The 22275-nt window shown below is 35.9% G+C and overlaps 10 protein-coding genes across 10 annotated transcripts; 6 read left to right on the top strand and 4 right to left on the bottom strand.

Moving 5' to 3' along the window:
* Positions 1-184: 184 nt before the first annotated feature.
* Positions 185-1605, bottom strand: FDP41_007979 (uncharacterized protein; the record flags this gene model as incomplete). Its single annotated transcript, XM_044711782.1, has 2 exons — positions 185-865; positions 958-1605. The coding sequence occupies 2 exons, from the start codon at positions 1603-1605 to the stop codon at positions 185-187; spliced, it is 1329 nt and encodes a 442-aa protein (XP_044568777.1).
* A 498-nt stretch (positions 1606-2103) lies between these two features.
* Positions 2104-2469, top strand: FDP41_007978 (uncharacterized protein; the record flags this gene model as incomplete). Its single annotated transcript, XM_044711781.1, has 1 exon — positions 2104-2469. One exon carries the CDS (start codon positions 2104-2106, stop codon positions 2467-2469), a length of 366 nt encoding a protein of 121 aa, XP_044568776.1.
* A 12-nt stretch (positions 2470-2481) lies between these two features.
* Positions 2482-3213, top strand: FDP41_007977 (uncharacterized protein; the record flags this gene model as incomplete). Its single annotated transcript, XM_044711780.1, has 1 exon — positions 2482-3213. The coding sequence occupies one exon, from the start codon at positions 2482-2484 to the stop codon at positions 3211-3213; it is 732 nt and encodes a 243-aa protein (XP_044568775.1).
* A 1423-nt stretch (positions 3214-4636) lies between these two features.
* On the bottom strand, positions 4637-4864 carry FDP41_007976 (uncharacterized protein; the record flags this gene model as incomplete). The annotated part of the gene is made up of 1 exon (XM_044711779.1): positions 4637-4864. The coding sequence occupies one exon, from the start codon at positions 4862-4864 to the stop codon at positions 4637-4639; it is 228 nt and encodes a 75-aa protein (XP_044568774.1).
* An 869-nt stretch (positions 4865-5733) lies between these two features.
* On the top strand, positions 5734-7845 carry FDP41_007975 (uncharacterized protein; the record flags this gene model as incomplete). The annotated part of the gene is made up of 1 exon (XM_044711778.1): positions 5734-7845. The coding sequence occupies one exon, from the start codon at positions 5734-5736 to the stop codon at positions 7843-7845; it is 2112 nt and encodes a 703-aa protein (XP_044568773.1).
* A 455-nt stretch (positions 7846-8300) lies between these two features.
* FDP41_007974 (uncharacterized protein) lies at positions 8301-9725 on the bottom strand (the record flags this gene model as incomplete). The annotated part of the gene is made up of 2 exons (XM_044711777.1): positions 8301-9223; positions 9587-9725. The coding sequence occupies 2 exons, from the start codon at positions 9723-9725 to the stop codon at positions 8301-8303; spliced, it is 1062 nt and encodes a 353-aa protein (XP_044568772.1).
* A 1028-nt stretch (positions 9726-10753) lies between these two features.
* On the top strand, positions 10754-14773 carry FDP41_007973 (uncharacterized protein; the record flags this gene model as incomplete). Its single annotated transcript, XM_044711776.1, has 4 exons — positions 10754-12926; positions 12998-13692; positions 13753-14162; positions 14218-14773. The coding sequence occupies 4 exons, from the start codon at positions 10754-10756 to the stop codon at positions 14771-14773; spliced, it is 3834 nt and encodes a 1277-aa protein (XP_044568771.1).
* A 500-nt stretch (positions 14774-15273) lies between these two features.
* Positions 15274-16506, top strand: FDP41_007972 (uncharacterized protein; the record flags this gene model as incomplete). Its single annotated transcript, XM_044711775.1, has 1 exon — positions 15274-16506. One exon carries the CDS (start codon positions 15274-15276, stop codon positions 16504-16506), a length of 1233 nt encoding a protein of 410 aa, XP_044568770.1.
* Positions 16507-16586: 80 nt separating this feature from the next.
* Positions 16587-19729, bottom strand: FDP41_007971 (uncharacterized protein; the record flags this gene model as incomplete). Its single annotated transcript, XM_044711774.1, has 4 exons — positions 16587-16990; positions 17042-18981; positions 19036-19318; positions 19414-19729. The coding sequence occupies 4 exons, from the start codon at positions 19727-19729 to the stop codon at positions 16587-16589; spliced, it is 2943 nt and encodes a 980-aa protein (XP_044568769.1).
* Positions 19730-19905: 176 nt separating this feature from the next.
* On the top strand, positions 19906-22152 carry FDP41_007970 (uncharacterized protein; the record flags this gene model as incomplete). Its single annotated transcript, XM_044711773.1, has 1 exon — positions 19906-22152. The coding sequence occupies one exon, from the start codon at positions 19906-19908 to the stop codon at positions 22150-22152; it is 2247 nt and encodes a 748-aa protein (XP_044568768.1).
* Positions 22153-22275: the final 123 nt, after the last annotated feature.

The raw sequence follows: 22275 nt of genomic DNA, 5'->3' as shown, positions 1-22275 counted from the left end.
TCAATTTCTCACGAAGCCAAATGTAGATTAATCGAAACCGTCTTGGAGTGTGACTAAATATTACAAACCAAATCTTGTGATTGTTGGTGTTGCCATAATGACGACTCAATTCACGTGGTGCATTTTTTTTGCTGATCTAAAGTTTACTTGCATTGACATTTGACAGATTGGAAATTGTAATTTATTAATACGATTCACGGTTTCTAGAAGATTTCAAATAAAGTTCTCCCTGACGAATAGCAGCTTCAAGGATCATATAAGTATTCTTATCAATATCAAATCTTCTTTTTGGATCATTACCATGATAATTCTCAGTTGTGAAAATCGAATGTCTTGGTGCTCCAATCTGCTGGGCAATGTTATTTTTAAGTGTTTCCAAATCTTCATTTGCAGCAACCTCATCAATCTTGGAAATCACCACCAAAGGTTGCAATGAAGCTTTTAAAGCCTCAAGGAACATTTCCCTCAACCTGTTCATCAATTCCCTATCACCACGATCACCTTGAGCAACCACAAATAGGATGGAATGAATCTTTCGTTGAGGTTCATCCACACAAGTAAAGTTTTGATTGTTGGGAAGTTGTGTTACGGAATTCATTTCATATTCATGTGGAAGTCTTCCCTCAACGAATAAATTAAACTCATTGTTGTTATAGGTTTCACTGGTGAGTCCATAAGTGTCCCACAAGACGTATCTCAATTTGGAGAGTTGTGGATCATGTTCAAATATTTTGGGAAGATTGTAACGACACATTTTGGTGGTTACGTGATTTCCAGTGTTGGCAGCAATAGCAAGAGTTGAGAATTGATTGCTCGTAACCACACTTCCTTCCAATAGAGTATAAACACAATTGAAGAAACTACTCTTTCCTGCCCATGGGTACCGAATAAGCCAATATTCAACATTGGAACATCTTGGGGGAGGTAAGAGATGAGACTGCCACAAAAATCACTCACCCAAATAGTGACAGCTCCTTTCATGAGTGGAACTTTTTTAGGGTTCAATATTTCAAATGGGATGGTTTCTTCAAGTTCATGGATAGATACATTGTCTAAAGTCTCTAATTCGATTTCAAAGGTATACTTTCCATCCTCATTGATATCTGATGGAATGACATGACGACATAAATCAAAATATTGATTGAGGAATTTGAAAGTACTGTTTTTTGGGACACACTCTGAAGACCTGTTGATCAATGTGACTTGGAATTTGACAGGTTGTCCAATGGCTACAGGACGATTCAAGATTTTAGCACTCACTCGAATGGTGTCTCTCTTTTGACTGGAAAGTCCCATCAACTCTTCGATCGTGTCTTTCACATCATCCCATTGACTCACACATCCTCCCATATCATCTGATGAGGCAAGTAATTTTATAATCTTTTCATTGACATACTCCCCGACTCCCAAACACATCACATCCACATCGAACACAATCTTCAATTCATCACTCGCATGAATAGCCTTCTGCTCATCATCGGGAACACCATCAGTGAGAATAATAACCACTCTTCGTGAAGGTCCTTTCAATTCTTGTGTCTGAAATAAATTCTTTGCTTCCATCAAACCAAGATCCATTCGAGTCGATCGTTTCATTTGTTGCATGGCGTTGAGAGAGGCTTCAATCTCTTCATATTTGGTGGTGGAGTTAATTTCACCCCTTTTTTCTCAAAATTCAAACCCAACGTCAAGAGGAGCAATTGAGTCAACTCAAAAACGTCATTGAAGAGCAAAAGCATTAAATTGAAAATCTTCGAACCAGTGTGGAATCTCTCCTCTCTCTCAACACATCCTTGCGAAACGATTATTCAAAATTGGAACGTCAACTAATTGTTCTTGAAAGAATACATATGAAAGAGTTGAATAAGAAAATATCACATTCTGAGGAAAGGTTAAATACACACGATCAACAATTTCAAGACATGTGTCAAGAAATCACTCAAATCAAGGAAATTGTAAAACCTCCAACAACAAGAAATTCACAACAACAAGGCGTTCTTTCCTCCATAAATACCTTCTGGGGAGTTCACATTTCACCTGAAGCAAGAAAAGGTTTTTGGAACACTCTCCTTTGATATCTTCCATTGTCCAGATTATCAAACCATGACAAATGCCATTCTTGAAAAAGTTTCAAAATTGGCTCTTCGTGAACGATTTGTCATGACAGAGAACAACAATATCATTTCATCGGTTGAGGCAAGTACCCATGATTTGGTATTGTATCCCAAGTATTGTGGAAGCTCTCGTTTTCAAAGCAAGGAGGCTCTTGAATTTGTAAATAAGGGAAAGAAGATTATCTTCTTGTTGTATCGTTATGGCAATAAGAATGATTCGTTGCAATTGGGATCCGAATTCTCAAATTGTGCCAAGTTTGAATTCTTTACGAGCAGTCTTGATAAAATACAGCTTGTGGAAAATGATAAAACCGAAGGAGAATATTTTTGGTTGTGTGTGAAATCAGACAAGTGACACCGAAAAAAAATGAATTCACGAACATCTCTACCCAACAAGACCCAAACTTTGGATCAACCTTCGATCGAAACAATCATCTCGACGATGAACTCCACTCTCGAAAGACTTGACAAGAAAATTGAACAATTAGATCATCGATTAACATCAATCGAACAAAGAGTGGACAAAATCCAAGATGTTGTCAATGAGATTAAAGAGGTCATGGAAGAAGATTCTCAAACTGAAAATCAATCATGGTTTTCTTCATTTGTCTCCAGATTTTCGTCTCCTCCAAGATCAAGGAAGCTCACCAATTCACAAAAAGCTACATCCAGTTCTTACTCCAGAAAGTTCAAAGTTAATGTATTTGTCGGTGACAGAGATTATGACAAGACCATTTCCGATGTAATGAATGTCTTCTCCCAGTACGCCAAGCAACGTTATTCAGTGACACTTTTAATGAACATCATCACCCATGTCGAAGAAGCAGACGATCAAGTGCTCACACTTTTTGTGAAATATTGTGGCACTTCAAGATTTGAAAGCAAGGAGGCGAGATGGATTGCTGAAATGAAAAAAGCTTTGCATTTCATTCTGCTTCGTTATGGTGAAACTAGGAGTGAAGTGTGTCTTTCAGATATTTATTCCATGTCGAGCGCTTTTGAATTTCATGTAAATAATCTTGAAGACAAAAAGGTGTTGTTTGACAACCCAAGAAACAAAAGATCTCTGGATTTACTTTGTAACAAGTTATTTGCTTGAATTTGTAATTACGAGGTGAGGACATGTGTAAAAAAGATGAACAGGATTGAAACTGTTCTTCTTGTACAATCAATTAAAAACTTTCAAATTTAATTCAATGGCTGATAGATACAGTTTGACGACGTAGATACAATACCTATTTAGACAAATTTACAACCCTCATCAAATTTGAATAATCCAGATTTTGAAGGATGGATTGGTAGTTGTTTTGAAAAGTACTCGATATTATTATTTCATTCAATGATGATTCTCTCGCTTATATAAAAGGTTGGTTGAAAAGTTGGATCACGTCCTCTTTGATTTTCAAAATACTGAATCATGACGATCACACAATCATCACTTGCAAGAAATGATTTCAAGCCATCTCTTTCATATGACAATTCAATATCCTTACAAATGGAACATTTAAGTTTCATTTCGTTCTTTAAATCAGCCAATGTCATATTTGGTTCAAGTTTGTCAAATTCTCTCTTAAACCAAGAGGGAAGAATTGGATAGGAACGTTGTTTAATATTGAGTGTGGAGCATATCATTCTAGCGTGAGGACAAGAAGACTTGCCCTGTCCGAAACAACTGGGACATTTTTGTGTCTTTCTTGTACGAGTGATGATCATGTCGTGGCAGATGGATTCCACCTTTTTAGTTTCTTCCTTTGGCATGATGATAATCCACTCGATGATTGTTTGAGGCTGTGTTTTAATACAATGGTCAATCCGTGTTGATGGTTATGAATGATGGTGTGTGACGACGAGGATCGAGATTGTTGTTTCAATTTTTTGTTGTCTTTAAATTCAACATTTCTAAATGGGTCAAATCGCTTTGACAAGTTCCAAAGACAAAATTTTTTGTTTGAGAGTAACTTTGCGAAAGATTTTGTCGTCGAGGTGTTGTCACTAGGAACAGCGACATTGCTCTTCTTCTTTGCTTGTATTCTCTTTGTGTGTCGATGACTAGTTCCATTGAAGAGGTTGTTCCCAAAATTTCTCCTTTCATGGTCATCAATCTCTTTCCTCCGAATTCTTGGCGTATCGTTTTGTGTAAAGATACAACATTTTCTATACCTCTCGTTATATCTTTGAACTTATCTTCAAAGACATCACAAAGACATTTCCAACATGCACATTTTGTTTATTTTAATGTTTAATTTACTTTTCAAACAATTTTCATTTCCAATTCAAATTCAGAGTTCTGTTGCAATTTCACCAAAGCCCATCGAAACATGGATTCCACTAAAGGATCGCTGCACAGAAACGACCACATTCCATTTCTCTTGTAACACATGGAAAAGTCGTTCTCTACAATATTGCATTGATGTTTGATCTCTCTCTTGAGTGCATCGAGAGTTTTCTTACTTTTGGATAAGAGTGGATGAAAAACCAAATTGGAATTCTCTTTGAAAACCATAACAGGTAAAAGTTCATCCTTAGAAGACAATGGTCTTGAATTTGGAACATTTGGATGAATGAGACATGGGAAACTCTGGTGATGGATCAATAATGCTATTATCGGTTTCATCCAATTCAGATTCATCCTCTGTATCACAATCTCCAATTTGTAAATCATCAGAATCCGATTCATCCTCATTGTGGTGTCTTTTGCTTTCCACTTCTTCATCTTCCATCTCTTGACTGGAATTTGAAACATTTTCCATATTCTCTGATGTTTAGTCTGATGTGTCTTGTGGTTGAAGAGTTCTCTTCTGAATATTCATCTTTTTAAAATTGATCCTCCTTCTTGTTCTTTCTTGAATATTTCACTTGTTGCATGTGAACACGAAAAACCAGACCAAAATCTTGTAATTTTTGATTCAACAATCGAATAAGGTGGAAATCATCATCTTCCTCATTTCACGATATCACTCTAATCATTCTTTCGTGATCGTCAATGACTCTTGTCTCTCTTCTATTCAACTTTCATGCATCCAAACTCCATGACAATAAGATTCTTAGTTCTTGGTCATGGAATTCTATCAAGACCAACTTATTCTGCTAAAAAAATTTTTCATTATAAGGTTGTTGCAATATGAAATGTTGATTTGATTATTCGAAAGAGATAAAACATAAAAAGATCAAAATATATGTATTAAGGATTTCTGAAATCATGTTGCAATGACTATGAGGTGACAGATAATGGCATGCAAACATACTTTTTTTGGGTCTGATCTCAACAACTACTTATCAAAAAACATTGTTCTTGGTTTGGACGGGTTGATTTGTTGGGTGATTGTAGTAGTGGTTTGGGTTTGTGTTGTTGTTTGGGTTTTGGGTTTTGGGTAGGTTTGGTCAATTCAACAAAATATGTTTGTATGCCATTATGTGTAATCCCATCGATTTCATTAAACGTTGTAAATTTCATGGACGCACTCCCACAAGATATTGATTTCTTTTCTCGATCCTTCATCTTGGAAGCACTGTATGAATGTAATTGAAAACTCGTCACTCGAATTTCCATTAATCGCTTCTTGGGTGATTTGGAAAAAGTTTTTGCACCAAAAAAAAATATCACCACCATCACAACAATATGCTTTCGTCATCAAATTCATCATCCTCACCGCAAGTATCCAAAACCCCTTCCGTTCAACAACCCGAATGGTTTCCACCCACTGGAAGGGATACGGGTATTGAAGTGTTCAACTCTTTAACTTTGAAGAAGGAAAAGCTGGTTTTGCAAGACGATTCTAATACTCTGACTTGGTATACTTGTGGTCCGACAGTCTATGATTGGAGTCATATGGGACATGCTCGTACCTATGTAGGATTTGATATTGTCCGTAGAATTTTGGAAGACTATTTTAATTTTAATATTATTTATATTGAGAATATTACCGATATTGATGATAAAATCATCAAGAAGAGTAATAGAGTTTGTCTCGAAGAAAACATTGTCAAGTTTTTAGAAAAGATTTCAAATCTTCCAAAATCCGAATCACTCTCAAAGCTTGAGACTTACTTAAAGAATTTGAAACAAAAATTGGAGGCCGATCAACTTGAAAAGGAAAAGAGCAAACAACTTACCTTGAATCAACTTACTCAGGAAAGAGATTTGCTCGTTCAAGCAGTGAAAGAAGCTGGCTTGGATTCAAATGAAGTTTCTGCTCCAGATTTCTTGTCTGTTCCTAGATATTACGAAAAACTCTTTTGGGAAGATATGCAACAACTTCAAGTGAAACCACCAACCGTGCTTGTGAGAGTGACTGAACATATTCCAGAAGTTATTAATTTCATCCAAAAGATTATTGATAATGGTTTTGCATATGAGAGCGAAGGAAGCGTTTACTTTGATGTGGATGCTTTCCAAAACAGTCAAAAGCATGTGTATGCCAAATTAGAACCATGGAGTGCAAATTGTGAAGATCGTTTATTGGATGGTGAGGGAGAGACCCAAACTAGTAAGAAAATTACAAAGAGATCTAAAAAAGATTTTGCATTGTGGAAATTATCTCAACCTGGAGAACCTGAATATGAGAGTAAATGGGGCAAGGGTAGACCTGGATGGCACATTGAGTGCAGTGCAATGGCTTGTTACGCACTTCAAAAAGCTGCCGAGCTTGCAGGAAGAAATACTTCCGAAAATCCTCCAGTTTTGGACGTTCACTGTGGAGGCATTGATTTGAAATTCCCTCATCACGACAATGAGCTCGCTCAATCAGAGGCATATCTTGGAAATAGACAATGGGTAAATTATTTCCTTCACACAGGTCACTTGTCAATTAATGGAATGTCCATGTCCAAGTCGAAGAAGAACTTTATTACAATTAGAGAAGCACTCAAGTACTATACTGCTCGTCAAATCAGAACCATGTTCCTCTTCCGTACTTTTGATTCTGAAATGGAATACTCGGTTGATAGCATGGAGTATGCTAAGAACGTAGAAAAGCAATTCCAAGAATTCTTTGGTAATTTGAAGGTCATTTTCAGAGATTACAACAATAAGGGAGGAAAAATTATTGAAAAATGGAGCAATGAAGAGTTTGACTTGAATAACTTCTTGGGTGAAAAGAAATTATCCATTGATAAGGCCTTAAGAAGTTCCTTTGACACAAAAACCTCAATGATTGATCTCCAACAATTGGTGAAGAAAACAAATACATATTTGGAAGTGAAGAATGTTGACAAGTACAACGAGTTTATTAAGAAAGGAGGCGATCAACACGCTTCTGATGCTCCTCAATATCCATCAGTTATGCTCTTGAAGCAAGTGGCTTATTATATTACAAGAATTCTTAACGTATTTGGTCTTGTCGATAGTGTAGATTCCTTTGGTTTCCCAGTTTCAGGTAGCGATGATTATGAATCAAATGTGACTCCTATCATCAACGCTCTTTCTGAATTCAGAGCAGAAATAAGAAGTATTGCAAGAGACAAGGAAGACAAGAAGGAACAGAGAATTCTCAAGGCCTGTGACGCTTTAAGAGATGACGTTCTTCCAACGTTAGGAATTAAATTGGAGGATAAGAAAGACACAATCACATGGAAACTTGTTGATAAGGAAGAACTTATGAGAGAACGTGAAGAAAAGCTTGAAAAAGAAAAAACAGGCAAAGAAAGACGCTGTTTCAAAGGCACAGTCAGCTCTTGCAACTGCAGAAGAAGAATATCAAAAGTCTTTGATTGCTCCACAAGACCTTTTTAAAACTGGTGAATATGCATCCAAATATTCTGAGTACGACGATAAAGGAATCCCAACCAAGGACGCTTCAGGTCAAGAAATAACCAAGAGTGCCAAAAAGAATCTCGAAAAACTTTTAGCTAAACAAGAAAAGCTTTATCAAAGTCAAGAAGCAAAAAAGAAAGCAGTGGAAGAGAAGAAAGCAGCCCTTGAGAAAGCCATTGCTTTGTTGAGCGAATAAATATTCCAATTTTGTTGAATGTCTTTCACATACTAGTTACATATTGACTTGTCTTTTGAAAATATTGTGGGTGTATTTAGAAAACGTTACAAGGAGTGAACAGAAAATCCGTCACGCGTGCAATACGTGACAGGTTTGTTGAAAATAAATATTTCTAGGAAATGTGGGATGAGCAAAAATTAGGGAACTTAAAGTTCATAAATAATGCAAAGTAATACTACAATGGAAAGCAAAAATATTAAAGATCATTCTCTGCTGAAAGGATGTCAGATGTAATCTGTTCTAAACGCTCTTTCAAATTTGCCTTGTCTAATGCAGTCACAAAGAACACATCTCGCAATCTGTTTTCAGTGTCCTTTTCTTTGTACATATCTTTGATAAATTCTTTAGCAGCATCAGGATCGTTTTCAGGTCCCTTATATTCCTCAAATGTATCAGCCAAACGAGAACCGTTCTTAATCTTGGACACAAACAGATCATGCTTGTTAAAAAGTAAGTAAACTAGTGTATCAGCAAACCACTTGGAGTTGATGTAGTCTCCAAAGAGAGACAAACTTTCCTTCATTCTGTTTGTGCTGTCGTCTTCGTAACACTTTTGATCGAACTCACTCAATGAGCAAACAAAGAGAATGCTGTCAACACCTTGAAAATGGTGAATCCACTTTTTTCTTTCTGTTCTTTGTCCTCCCACGTCAATCATACAGAATGGAAGATTCTTGAATGTGAAAGGTTGTTCAATCAAACCTGTAGTCTTGATTCTTGCTCTAACTACATCTTCTTCGCTTGGCATATAGTCATCCTTTCCGATTCTATCTAAATTATCAAAGTAGTATGAGGCAGAATCTTCAATTTGGAATTCATTTCTTCTTGCCATTGCTTGGAGAATTGCTGGTTCCTTCCACAACTCGGCAATGTCTTGAGCCAAGTTGGAATCCCAGACTTTGTCTGTTGTCAACAAAATCTTTTGTTCCAATCCTTCAATCTTTTCTGCTCGTTGTCTGTTCTCTTCAGTTGAAATAGGAAGGTTGAGAGATTTGGTTGCTTGAATGAGGACCATCATATTACGCAAAATGTTTTCATAGATCATTGGTTTAATCTTGGTCTTCTCTTCTGTCGTGAAGCCATTGTTGTAAATGAGTCTCATCTGTTTAAAGATGGTACCTGTTGGGAGAGGCAATGATGATGTGTTGACAAGTTAATAGTGTCATTGTGATGAAGGAGAGTAGAGACGAGTTCGTAGATGAACAAGGATTCACGTGAAGGGAATGTCATTCAAAAGAAGTGGTAATGAACAATGAATCACAACAGTTCATACAATAATAATCATGAGAGATCCAGTCATAATTACGTGATGATGATATTTTAGGAGGACAGATAACGAATATTCATCATTGACACCGCCCATCATCAAAACAGATCATTGTCGTACGAATGATGAGTGCAAATGAACAAATTGACAACGAGAACACAATAAGATTATGAATCAAATAGTTATGGATATACACACAAACAAAAGTTACATACTCTTTCCGCTATCACCTGCTCCTACCAACAAAATCTTCTTTGGTGGTTTAGCAGCTGGTGTATTTTGTGTTTGAGGTGTGGTACCTGTTCCATTGCTAGTAGGTTTTGCTGGGGCTTTATCTCCTCCTCCAAAGCACATTTTGAAAGGTAGTAATATTGGATGATGATGATGAGATTTTCAGAAAACTCTATTCACGCGGTGAATATTGTCGTAGTGGAAGTTCTTTGTTGTATACAACAAGTGGGTGAAGATAAAGTATGGAACTTGGTTGTATAGCGTCGCCGCTGTTGTAATTTCAGTAGTAGTGAATTGTTGTTGTTGTTGGTTCCAGGAGTAGTACAGTAACGGACTGAACGCGGATGATGATGATGAGAGAATGACTGCACTATAGAAAAAACGCGGCAAAGAGAATTGTGATTTTTTTTTTTGAAAGTTTCTTGATGATGGCTGAAAAGACAACGAATCAACAACAACGGGAATAACTCACGAATTTTCGAGTCGAATGGATGATGAGGAGTAGTGGTGAGTTGAGTAGGGTTGTTGGTGATTGAATTGTGTGGAAGTGTTGTTGTTGTTGTTGTGAGAGTTGTGATCACACGGGTTGAACTTGAATTTGGTGATGATCAATTCAATGGTTGTTGTTTTTAATTTCTTTTTGGTTCAGAATAAAGTCAACAACAAGTGTCGCATAGTAGTGGGAGCGTCCGAAATTGGAAATTCAGTGATTCCACACAGAAAGCGATCTTTCAATTTGTGAGAAGAGCCAAGGGTCGAAGGATCGATGCAATGATCAATGGTTATTATTATTGTGGCAACATATGAGAAATGAACGACAAGTGGTTATATTATCAGTGATGCTTAATGTTGAGGACGGTCTTCAAAAAAGAAGAGTGACGTTTGTGACTGGTCTTGGAATGTCAAGAGGCTATGATTCGCAGTGAGATGCAGTGAGTGATTTCAAGAGAGTGATGTGCAAAAGGTCTTTCGAATTTGATGTCAAAATAAAACCTATAATGCAATCTTTTTGATGTACTGTACTTGTTTCCACTTATACTCGTCATTGATACATGATCATTCAACTAGAACCTTTGTCAATAGAGAGCTCCTTCAAAAAAATAGAGAACTGAGAGATCACAAATTGTTACCGAATTTGTGTGTCATTTCCAATGAAAAATCATGAAGGCGATCCATCTGGAAGAAAAATCAAGCTGTCAACTAGAAGAGTTGCCACTCTCAACGCCACTAATATACTAACTGTAATAGCCTTCTTGATTGTGCACCTAATTGTAATCCATGCCCAACAAACATCTTCTTCCAAGACTTGGTTCTTATTGCCGAGACATTTGACAGAAAATGTCAACTCCCTATCATCAACACAAGTCAATACGAATCCAAATACTATCACACCCATCCAGTCATCATCATCGTTGTCATCATCATCACTAACAGACCTCATTCCGACATTGTCCTCCTCCTTCTATAAAACCATAAAAACAATTCCACCACATGCTCAACCCAACCCCAACGAAACACAAGACTCTCCGAATGACACTCCACACATTCAAGATTTATTTCAATCCACCTACAACAATTCTCTTTATTTAAATTTCACCTATTATTTTGATGAGGAATCGGATTTTGTCGATCGAGTGTGTACGTTTGATCTTCCCTGTAGTGATCTTCATGATATCATGTTTGCTGTGAATAGCACTCTTTATTCAGAGAGTTATTATTATAATTTTACAATAGTACCAAATATTGAAAGATTTGTCATTGTGAATATTGTGTTAAAAAGTAATGCTGTATTGATCTATTTGGGATTAACAGTTCCATCCTTCCCAAATTTGAAATATTTATTTCATTGGACAAGTCAAGAGGGTGAAATAAGAAAGAATGTTGATTGGTTATCTTTTTTGGATCCTCCATCAAGGACAGATATCGTTTGGATTTGTTTCTCAAATCTCCATTTAACGGGGTATGATAATTCCATCACACTTACAACTTATAATGTTGGAGTTTATAATTGTCAATTTGAGAAAATATTTCTTCTTCCCTTTTTTGGTTCGACTTTAATTTATGAAAAAACTTCTCTCACTCAAGTAGACACTCGAAGAATTGAATATTGTGAAACAGTAATATTTTATAATGTGGACTTGAAAGAAGAGTGTAAAATACGTTTTCAACAAGTGAATACTTTCATCTTTAATAATGTGAAAGCCATTGAGAGCTCAGTAGCAACCATTCAAATCGACTTTTCAAGAAAAACATTCATAAGAAATTCAGTATTTAAGAATTATTCATCCAAATTTGCCTTAACCAGTAATGTGGAAGTGACTTTTGAAAATTGTGTATTCGACCATGTGGTAACCTCAACATTTGCACACTATGGAGCTATTGTCACTGCGTTTTTGGAAAACACATTATCCATTCGAAATTGTACTTTTTCGAGAGGATATTCAGCAGTTTATGTTCGAGAGTATACTAAATTAGAATTGATCACCAGCCAATTCTTTAATAATACTGTGACGATCATTATTGAATCCAATGACATGTTTACTCTGAACTCTGTCGTAAACCTTATTGGATGTGCTATTTTGACCATAATTGATTGCAAGTTTGATCACAACGTTGGAGCACAAAAGGGTTCTGCCCTCTATATCAAGGATTCCATGGATGCCGTTATTCATTGGACCTCCTTTATGAACGGAAACGGAAGTGCCATCTATGTGGAAAATATCAAGACTACAAGTCAAGAAAATTTTTCCATTCGAATTCTCAAATCAAGGTTTGAAAATAATTACAGTGATGACTATGGAGGTGCTATTCGATTGTTGACATCCATCAAGCACTTCTCTATAGATCTATCCAAATTCATCGGAAATCAAGCAAGATATTCAGGAGGTGCCGTTTTCATTGAATTAGTCCAACAAGTGAGCTGGATTGCTGGCAGTCTTTTCCAAGACAATCGCGTTCTCTACAGTGGATCTCATGACCATGAACAGTTCTACAAAGGAAGAGGAGGAGCTGTTTTTCTCCTCTTCTCAACACCCACTCCTCTCGCCATTGCTGATTCTTTCTTTGTACACAATCAAGCTAATATTGGAGGAGCTCTCTCGTATGCCTACACAAGTGTTAAGAACATCTTTAATTGTACCTTTGAAAAGAATGTGGCACAAAAGACAGGAGGTGCCATCTTTCACTTCTCACCTTCACCGAAGACAAGCACCAACTTTTCAATGGTGCAATTTGAAAATAATCAAGCAGGTGTGTATGGAAATGATTACTTTAGTTCTGTCACGTCTGTGAGGTTTGATCAAATTGAAGTCGAGTTGTATCCAGGTAAGTGTTGATTGTGACATGATCATATAAAAATTGAACTATTTGGAATGATGCCAACATCATTTTGAAAGGCCAAACGGTGAATATTTCGCTAACCACATTTGTGGATACCACACAAGCTCCCACTAATGTCGAAAGTTATTTAGTTTCAACTTCAAATCAAAATTTAGAGATGGGTATTCAAGAATATTCAAACTTTGTCAGTCTCAAACTCTACTCCTTCATCGATATTGAAACATTACAAGGAAGTATCATCCACACGACACTTTTACTCGAATCCAAGAAAAAAACTTCTTTTTTCAAGTTCAAATTAATGTCATGCCCAAAAGGAAAATTGTTACAAAATTCCATGCTCCCTGAAATTAACAAATTTACATTTGTTTGTGTCGATGAGCCGTCAAATTCTCTTGGATTAATTCTTGGTATTTCCATTCCTTTCTTTCTAATATTTTTTTTATTAGGTTCTCTTTTCACCAGTGGTTGCATTTTCATTGCTTGGCGAATCAAACAAAAATTGAATAGACTTGCCATAAAAGAAAAAGCTGAAAAGGATGTAGAAAAGAAAATACTTGATAAGAAAATTATTTTTGACAATTGGGCGAAAGGTCCAACGGTTAGCAATGCCAGTGAAGACTCCATGACAGCTCCTCTGATTCACAATGACAGTTGTGACGCTACTCTTTCACACACTAGTCATGAGATGAGACAATTCAAAAACAAGAAGGAATCATTCTTGATTTCAATTGATGATTTAAAAATTATCAAAGTAAGTTGCTCACCAATCTAGTAGTAATTAATTCTCAAAATGCAAATGGAAATTCAAAAGAAAATTGCTGAGGGAGGTTATGGTGTCATTTATCAGGCCAAGTTATGGAACAAATTGGATGTGGCAATTAAAACTCTGAAACAAATTGATGATGGACTCATTAACGATTTACAAGATGATGAAGAATTTGAAAAGGAAGTTTCTGTATTAGCAAATTTAAATCATCCAAACATTTTGAAATTTTATGGAATTTCAGTGACTGAAACTAGCAAGTACATGATTACAGAGTATTTAGAGAATGGATCCTTAGAAAGAATGTTGCAAAGTTGTAGATTTGGAAAAACTATTTTATCATTTGAAAAGAAATTGCAAATGCTTGAGGATGTGAGTTGTGGAATGAACTATCTTCATTCTCTGAATCCAGCAATTATTCATAGAGATTTAAAACCAGGAAACATTTTGATCAAGAGGTAAGTGAACTGTTAATTCTATCAAAATGAATGATATGGAATATTTCAAATTTAGTGATCATACCTGTAAAGTTTGCGATTTTGGATTATCGAGAGTGATTGGAAATAATACAAACAAAACCATGACTAAGAATGTTGGCACCTTTTTCTACATGAGTCCAGAACTCATCTCGGATGCCACTAGCTATGGAGATGGAATTCAAGTTGTGCCCAATTCTCAAGAAAAAGCATTAAGAGCGACCAAGATTGATATATATAGCTTTGGAATTATCATGTGGGAATTGTTTTTTGAGTTAATTCCATATTCTGAAAGTCCAAAAATTGGAACTCAAGGAAAAGGAATTGCATTTGTGAATATTTTGAGTTGTGTCATGCAAGGAGCAAGACCAGCAATTCCTTTCCAAAATAAGGAAGAGTTGAAAGAATGGTTACAATTATATCCTGTAATGGCCAGAGAAGGAGGCCAAAGTGCAACGAACTGTGATTTAGAATCCATCATTTTGAGCTATTTTGAATTGGTAAGAAGATGTTGGAGTCAAGAGGTTATACATCGTCCATCTTTTGCAGTCATTCTCGAAGAACTCAGAAAACTGAAATCCAAACTCTCGTGAACTCATAATTTATAGAATTAATTTAGGAATTGTCACAACCGATTCATGAATGTAGCAATCAATGAAGCCAAAAGAGGTACATTGATAGACAGAGCATTCTAGGTGATAATAATTGGTATTGGGTATTTTGAATTTTCTGAATTTCTCCAACACCATAAAAAATAGCAATTCAATTCAAGCTTACATTTCAAAAACATTTTAGGATTGAAATCAGCGAACAGATACGAAAAAACAACCACAGAAAATGTCGTTTGGATAAAAAAAAAATTAAAAAAATTTCGCTCGCCTTGGTTCCGTCTCGGGAGGAATCGAACCTCCGTCAATGGATTCAAAGTCCACTATGCTACCATTACACCACGAGACGAGCACATTTAATTTCATACAATATGTAATATTACTAGAAAGATATCAATCTTTTCATTCACACGCTTTGGTCTTCCTGAACATCTTGCTCAATTAAAAAAATTAAACGTGATCTCTGTATCACCTTCCTCATCATCATGTCGGAACTAGAAGAGATGATCAATGCTTCTTCCTTTGTGTTGCAAAATAGAGAACGCATTCAATCCATTGTTCAATTATTACCCAAGATTGATATCCATACTCATTTAGGTGGATGTCTGCGGTCCAGTACGATTTATGATCTCATCAAATTACATCCGAATATTTATGAAAATCCTGATGAAGTGGTTCGTCAGGTACAGCTTACGGAAGGAGATCAACGCAATCTAAAACAATGTTTTGATATATTTAAAATTATTAATTCTGTTACTGCTGATTTAAAAGTACTGGAAAGAATTACATACGAAACTCTCGAAGATTATGATGCTGAGAATTGTATTTATTTAGAGTTGAGAACAACACCAAAATCAAATTCAAATCCATCTTACACTAAAAAGGATTACTTGATGTGCATTGTGAATACGATTGAAAGATACTTGAAAGAGCATGAGAATGATACCAATTTTGTGGACGTGTCACTTCTCGTAAGCGTGAATAGAAGTGAATCTATCGAAAAAGCAAAAGAAAATATTGACCTTGCTCATGAAATTATCAAAGAAAGACGAGAGCTACAAAAGAATGGCCACATGTTTAAGAGCTCAGGTGTGGTTGGTCTCGATTTTTGTGGAAACCCATATGATGGCAATTTTACTGATTTTGCTAAACTATTTGCCGAAAGCAATCTGAACCAAACTATTCATTTTGCAGAAATTAACAGTTATGACGAGTCTAAAGCGATGCTTCGACATTGTTTGGAGATGAATTCAAAAGTGAAAATTCGTCTTGGACATGCTGTCTGTCTCAATGATGAACTCAAGGAAATGCTACTTGTTGATAAGAGCAAAAAAGAGCTCACCGAAAAACATACCCAGTTTGACAGAATCCCTGTTGAAATTTGTTTGACGTCTAATCTCATGAGCAAATCAGTGTTTAACATTCACGATCATCCACTCGTGATGTTTTATTTGTCGAACCATCCAATTAGCATCAACACTGATGACAGAGGAGTGTTCCAAACTTCTCTCGAAATTGAATACATGAAAGCAATAGAAGTTTTCGACAAGATTTTATCCAATACTCCAAATAATCAAACAGAAATTCAATCCTCTCTTTATGAATTGATCCGTGTGGTAGAGAAATCGATTGAGAGTGTGTTTGTTGAGAATAGAGTTATTGAGAAAATTTTAACCTCATACAGAGAGCGTGTAGCTCTTGTTCTGGCAGCAGATTAGTTGTTGACAAAAGTACTACCTCGAACTTGAATAATTATTTTCATTATTTATGAAATAAATTAATAGTGTAAAATTTGAGTTTACATGCTCCATTTGAGTTGGAGATCCTTCTTATTGACCAACCAACGAGCAACAAATACAAGCACTAAGAGACTCAAAGTTGACAGAATTAGCATTGCATGATTAAAGTCTTCGTTCAAAATGTCAAACTTCTTAGAAGGTGATAACCGTGTGAAGAAAACGTCCAAACCTGACGAGAGCATAAGAGTGGTTGATTCAAGAACTGATGGACTAGTTTGAATTAGACGTATTCGGTGAACAGGTTTGTTATAATTTGCAACATTGAGTGACACATATGGAACATAAGGATTGTAAGGAAGTAAGCCCTCTGCAATTTCATCTGGAGCAAGTGCTGGATTTCTTGGTCTGCGAGCATCTACCATCTTTTTATCAAGAAGATAGATTTGGTCATTGGTCATTGAGACTGAACAGGCACCATGTCAGATCCGCACAAACTGAAAAATGATATACTTACCAATGTATTGCTTGTTTGTGACTCCAATAGTTGTCTTTGTAATACCAATTGATTTAATTCCATAAGGGAAAATATAGCTATTCTTTCTCACAGTTGGTTTGCTGTATCCAAACGATGAAAAGACACCGCTCTCCTTTGAGGTTGAAAACTTTTCCATAAGGATTGACAAAAAGTCTTTCTTTTGGAATTCGGTTCCATTATTGAATAATTCCAATGATGTCAACTCATATCTCATTTGCCTGGCATTGGTATAGTGATAAAGAAGAGTATTTTCATCCATGACCATGTTAACAGGTCCAGATGCATCCTCATGATGGATTTGATATAAAATTTCTCCGGTTGCTCCATCAATAATATAAACACGAAGAACTGGATATTCCGCTGAAGGGCTTTCTTTTTCAATAGTGGCAACTGCAAACATTCCTGAGTTCAAATACTTATACATTACGTTACCGGATGCTGTAACAATGATGCCAGTGTAAATATGTTGATTCAATAAAGATGGTGGAGAAGCAAAGGATGCAATTGATGTGCCCAGAGAAATAGACCATGTCTGTGAAGCTTTTGTTTCATTAACATTCCATGCATAGCCATATAATTTGCCTTCTTTGATGTTTCTGGTATGAAAGTGAATGCTGAGCGGGAAAGATTTTACAACCTTAATAGTATCGCTTGTTTCTGGAAATATTTTGACATTAAGTTCATCATCAATTAAAAGAAGTGGATGAATTCTTCCCTCTGTAGTGGTAGGAATTAACACCACGTTGTTGAATGAGAATCCAAGTAATGATTTTGTGAGTTGCTTTCCATTCAAAGCATCAAGCACAAGAGCAACTGATTTGGTTTTTCCAACTATGAAAATTGTGGCCTCTGATCTTATTTTAACATCATCCTTGAGTACTTGCTCCTTAGTAATAAATAAGTGATGTTTAAAATCTTTGGTGTCAATCTCCTTCTCAACAATTGGTGGTACAAAGAGTGACCAAACAATATGACCATCAGAAGAGTGCAAGCCAAAAAGCTTTCCAATTTTAGTCTTGACAAGCAGAAGTTTTTGAAATCCGAGTCTGTCTTGAACAAACTTTAGGCTTTCGTCTTCAACTTTGGTGACTTCGGAGTTGTTCTTGCCTATCAATTGATTAACATATGAAGACACCTTTTGAACAATTTCTGACAATTGCTCTAGTTGTAAACGTAATCTATTAACAAACGAAGGTGCGCTACTTTCAGGCTTTAAAGTGTGATGGACTGGAAATTCAACAAACTTAATATCATCTACAGACGCAAGGGCTTCTTCTCTTGTCCACACCTTTTGATTTTCTTTGTATCCTATCATTGATTCATCCTCACAAACCACAATAAATCTATAAATTAATTGGTTATTTGCCTCTTGGTTCATGAAGAGCTGTAAGAAAATTCTTTGGATTTTTCCATGATTGCTACGAGAAAGCTCAAGCTTAAATTGAGATACAGTCTCTCCAGAACTCTTTTTAACAGACACATGAGCTGAGTCTGTATCTTGACTATCCACTGTAGCAAAATACGAGGAACCTCCAAGTTGTAATACTGGAGATGTAATATATTGTTGACCTTCTTTTGTAGTTTTAACTCCAAACTCATCTTCAAAGTAGAACTTATTTTGATCCAAAATGAGCTTTGAACGTGCTTGCTCTTTGCTGATAGTTTCTTCATTAATGTTGCCTGTGCTTAAAACCAAGCAGGAAAGCTTGGAAGAAGTCTTAAAGCATACTTTCTCATTATTCGCAACAAGGCTGAGCTGTGAAATATCATCAATATCAACTTGGAATGTTTTTTGGGTGGTCAGAGCACCATTTTCAACATTTATGCTCTGTATCACCACTGGTTTCTTACTAGAATCAGCAGATCCAATTTGGACGACATTTAACTGTTGTCCAGCATAAAAAAGCTTTGCAAAAACGCTATCGAACCAAGTATTATTTTAACATCCATTTGATGCAACAAGTGACACTCACCTTTCGTCTTTGGATGTTATCTTCCACTTTTCAGCACCATTCTTTAAATCTTTAGAAGAGAGAGAATTTCCAGTAGAAACAACTAAAAGCCCAGATGTTGTCAAGGCATCATTAAAATTAGATTCAGAGACTCTATCGAATATTAAAGATCCATCCAAAGCACTCCATAATTTAATATACCGCTTGTTGGAGACTGGGTTAATAGACAAAGAAACAATCTTATCAAAACCTGCTGAGTAGATGTTTTCGATACTTTCATCTTCATTAAATACTCTTCTCCACACTTTACATATTTCCGAAAATATTAAATTAGCATCAAGGATGACCGTCGGAAGCAACAATATAAGACAACTCTTTTTTACAAACAATAATACATACACAATTCTCCTGTTCGCACATTTAACCCAGCTAAAACACCCATATTACTAGCAACCACTATTAAAGCCTTGTTAGAAAATCCTGACTCCACCATCATGACTCTTCCAATATTCTCTTTCATCCAATCATATGTATTGGCTTCACTTTGTAAGATAGCCTCCACAACGTTGCTTCTCATCGTTGTAGCTGCAATTACAAATAACAACAAGGAAAAGAGCATCATAGAGAACACTCCAAGCAGCTTCCCCGAAGATCTTCTCATCGTCATGGGTGCGACATTGTGCGTCGTCATGATGATGAAGAAGGATGGATTCATTTTTTAATTTCGTTAAAGACGAAACAAAACACCGAAAAGAACACAAATAAATTCATGGAATGGAACTCTCCATGAGCAATACTAAATACAATATCATTCTGCTCAACAAGAGGTCATGATGAAGATGATGTTCAACGAAATGGACATCACCAGAGGAAAAGTTTACAAAAAAAATAATGACAAGCTTGAAATCATCCACCAATGCATCGTCATCCTCATTGCCATTTCATTCATTTCCGATCGAGCTGGTGTGCTCTGTTTTGGACTTTCTCACTCTCGATCTCTCACATTATTGCTATGGATACTGTTGTATGATTGCAAATTTGAAATTCTCATCATCCCAAGGTTCTAAATTGTACAATTCCACAATCTCGGATCGGTATCATCCAATCAAGACTTTTGAAATACAAAATGAATGCAATGAAATTACTTCTCCTGATGCGTTGGAGTATTTTCTCGGAAATTTATATTCATCGATTCTTTCATTGAATAAGAGCTCGGGATCATCATCACGAACGAGTAGCAAAATAAGATCGAGTTGGCGAGGCTTGTCATCTTTTTTCATGCGTATTCTATTTGGATATAAAAGAGGAAATTCGAGAGGAAATATTATGTTGTTGTGGCCAAACATTAAATTGAGTGGATTGAGGGATTGGCCTTATTTTGTGGATATGAGTAAAGAGGCCACAAGTATCATGTACAATGAAGAAGAACACATCTGTCAAGAATTTTTGTATAGAATTATTCCACATGTATCACGAGTGCGAAGTCTTGTGCTAAATTGTAAAATAGAGAGCTCTGTTAATTTTCTAAATGAATATTTACAGTTTCATTCAAGAAATGATTTTACTAATACGAAAGGATTGTCACACACTTTGGAGAAAATTGATTTTTCACCATTTTCTAGTACGATCAAAAAGAAATACAAATTCTTTGGGGAACGAATGGTAAAATCTAGCCAATTATTTCATAGAAAGGAATGCCAAAATGAATCGACAGAGCAGAATTTTGCATCTTTTGTAAGATCAGGATTTAACCGACTTTTGATATCTATTTATGCTCCATCTCGAAATCATATCTTTACCTTATCTAGCTCACTAATTGAAATGCCTCATTTACGATATATTGACTTGTCAGGACTTTCCTTTCAAGTTCAAGGGAAAACTAACAACTCGCTCGAGCAGTATGTTAACGATACTGTTCATTGGTTTAGAAATCTATTTTCTAAAACACCTAATTTACAAGTATTTAAACTTAACTATATTTATGGAAACAATGAATCGAACCTTGCTGTGGATGAAGTGACTCCACAGGAGAAAACCCTGCTTGAATCTATTATCAACTGTATTTGTGAGTCAAAACTAGCACACATGAAAGAACTCTCTATGAATGGATGTGGATTATCAAACAAAGGATTCATATCTATTCTTAAACATTTACGCCTCAAGAAATTGTCTTTGAAATACAACAGTGGCATAACCTTGGATGATCCTTTTTATTCAGATTCAAGAAATGCTAACAAACATCTGGAACACTTGGATTTATCTTATTGTGAATTAGGATATTTTTCAGGATTTTTGGATTTATTGAGCAAGATATTACCATCCATCAAAACTTTGAAAATTGCAGGACATAATGACATGTCTTTATATACAAGGACTCTTAACGCCCTACTACAAACCATGTCTTTGGAATATTTAGATCTTCGAAACTCACCAATGATACAAGATGAGGGACTAAAATTGTCAAACAAAACAAGAAAACTGAGACTTAAATCTTCCAAAATGGAGAGCTCCGCTATTCATGTCATTTCCTCCACCTTCTTTAATGTTACCTTTTTAGAGATTATTAACTATTCACTGTCCGTTACACAAATAGACCAAATATTTGATGCGTGCAAAATGAAATTGAAAGTTTTGAGATTACCTGCTTCTAACCTTACCAATGAGCACGCCTATTGCATTGCACGTCATTTAACAAATGCCACTGAGAGACGTGGTGATGGATTGACTGAATTGGATCTTTCGAGGAATAATATCAAAGATGGAGGTTTTAATGCATTGTGGCAAGCTTTACCAAATTTGAACATTTTCAAACTTGGAGGAAATCCAGATGTTTCCAACAATTCTTTCAAAAACGTTGCCATTCCTTTCAACTTACACACACTTGAATTGGCTTGTACCAAAATTGGAGACAATACTGCATGTGAATGGCTATTCAAGAGTGTATCTGGAGAAAAGAGGAACAAATGCAAACTTACTGCCTTAGACGCCCATAATACAATGTTCGGTGATTCCCTAATTGATTACGTAAAGAAAGAAACTTCTCTGCGGTATTTAGATGTATCAGGGTCGCTTCTTTCGAAAGAAGCCAAAGAAGTGTTGAGGTCATCTTGCTTGTGGATTTCAGAAATTATTGTATAGCCAGCAGTAAATTGCAATTCACCGAGTTAGAGAGTCAGTTTATTTTCGGAATTATTGTGTAATTTTCGACCGCACAACGTCACCATGTTTGCTCCTTTTCTAAATTGCTAATATTTACAACTT

The sequence above is a fragment of the Naegleria fowleri genome, assembly GCF_008403515.1.
Source record: "Naegleria fowleri strain ATCC 30894 chromosome Unknown tig4, whole genome shotgun sequence".
In the NCBI taxonomy this organism is placed as follows: Eukaryota; Heterolobosea; class Eutetramitea; order Acrasida; family Naegleriidae; genus Naegleria; species Naegleria fowleri.
Note: the sequence above shows the minus strand (reverse complement) of the source record. Positions and strands in the feature narration are given on the sequence as shown.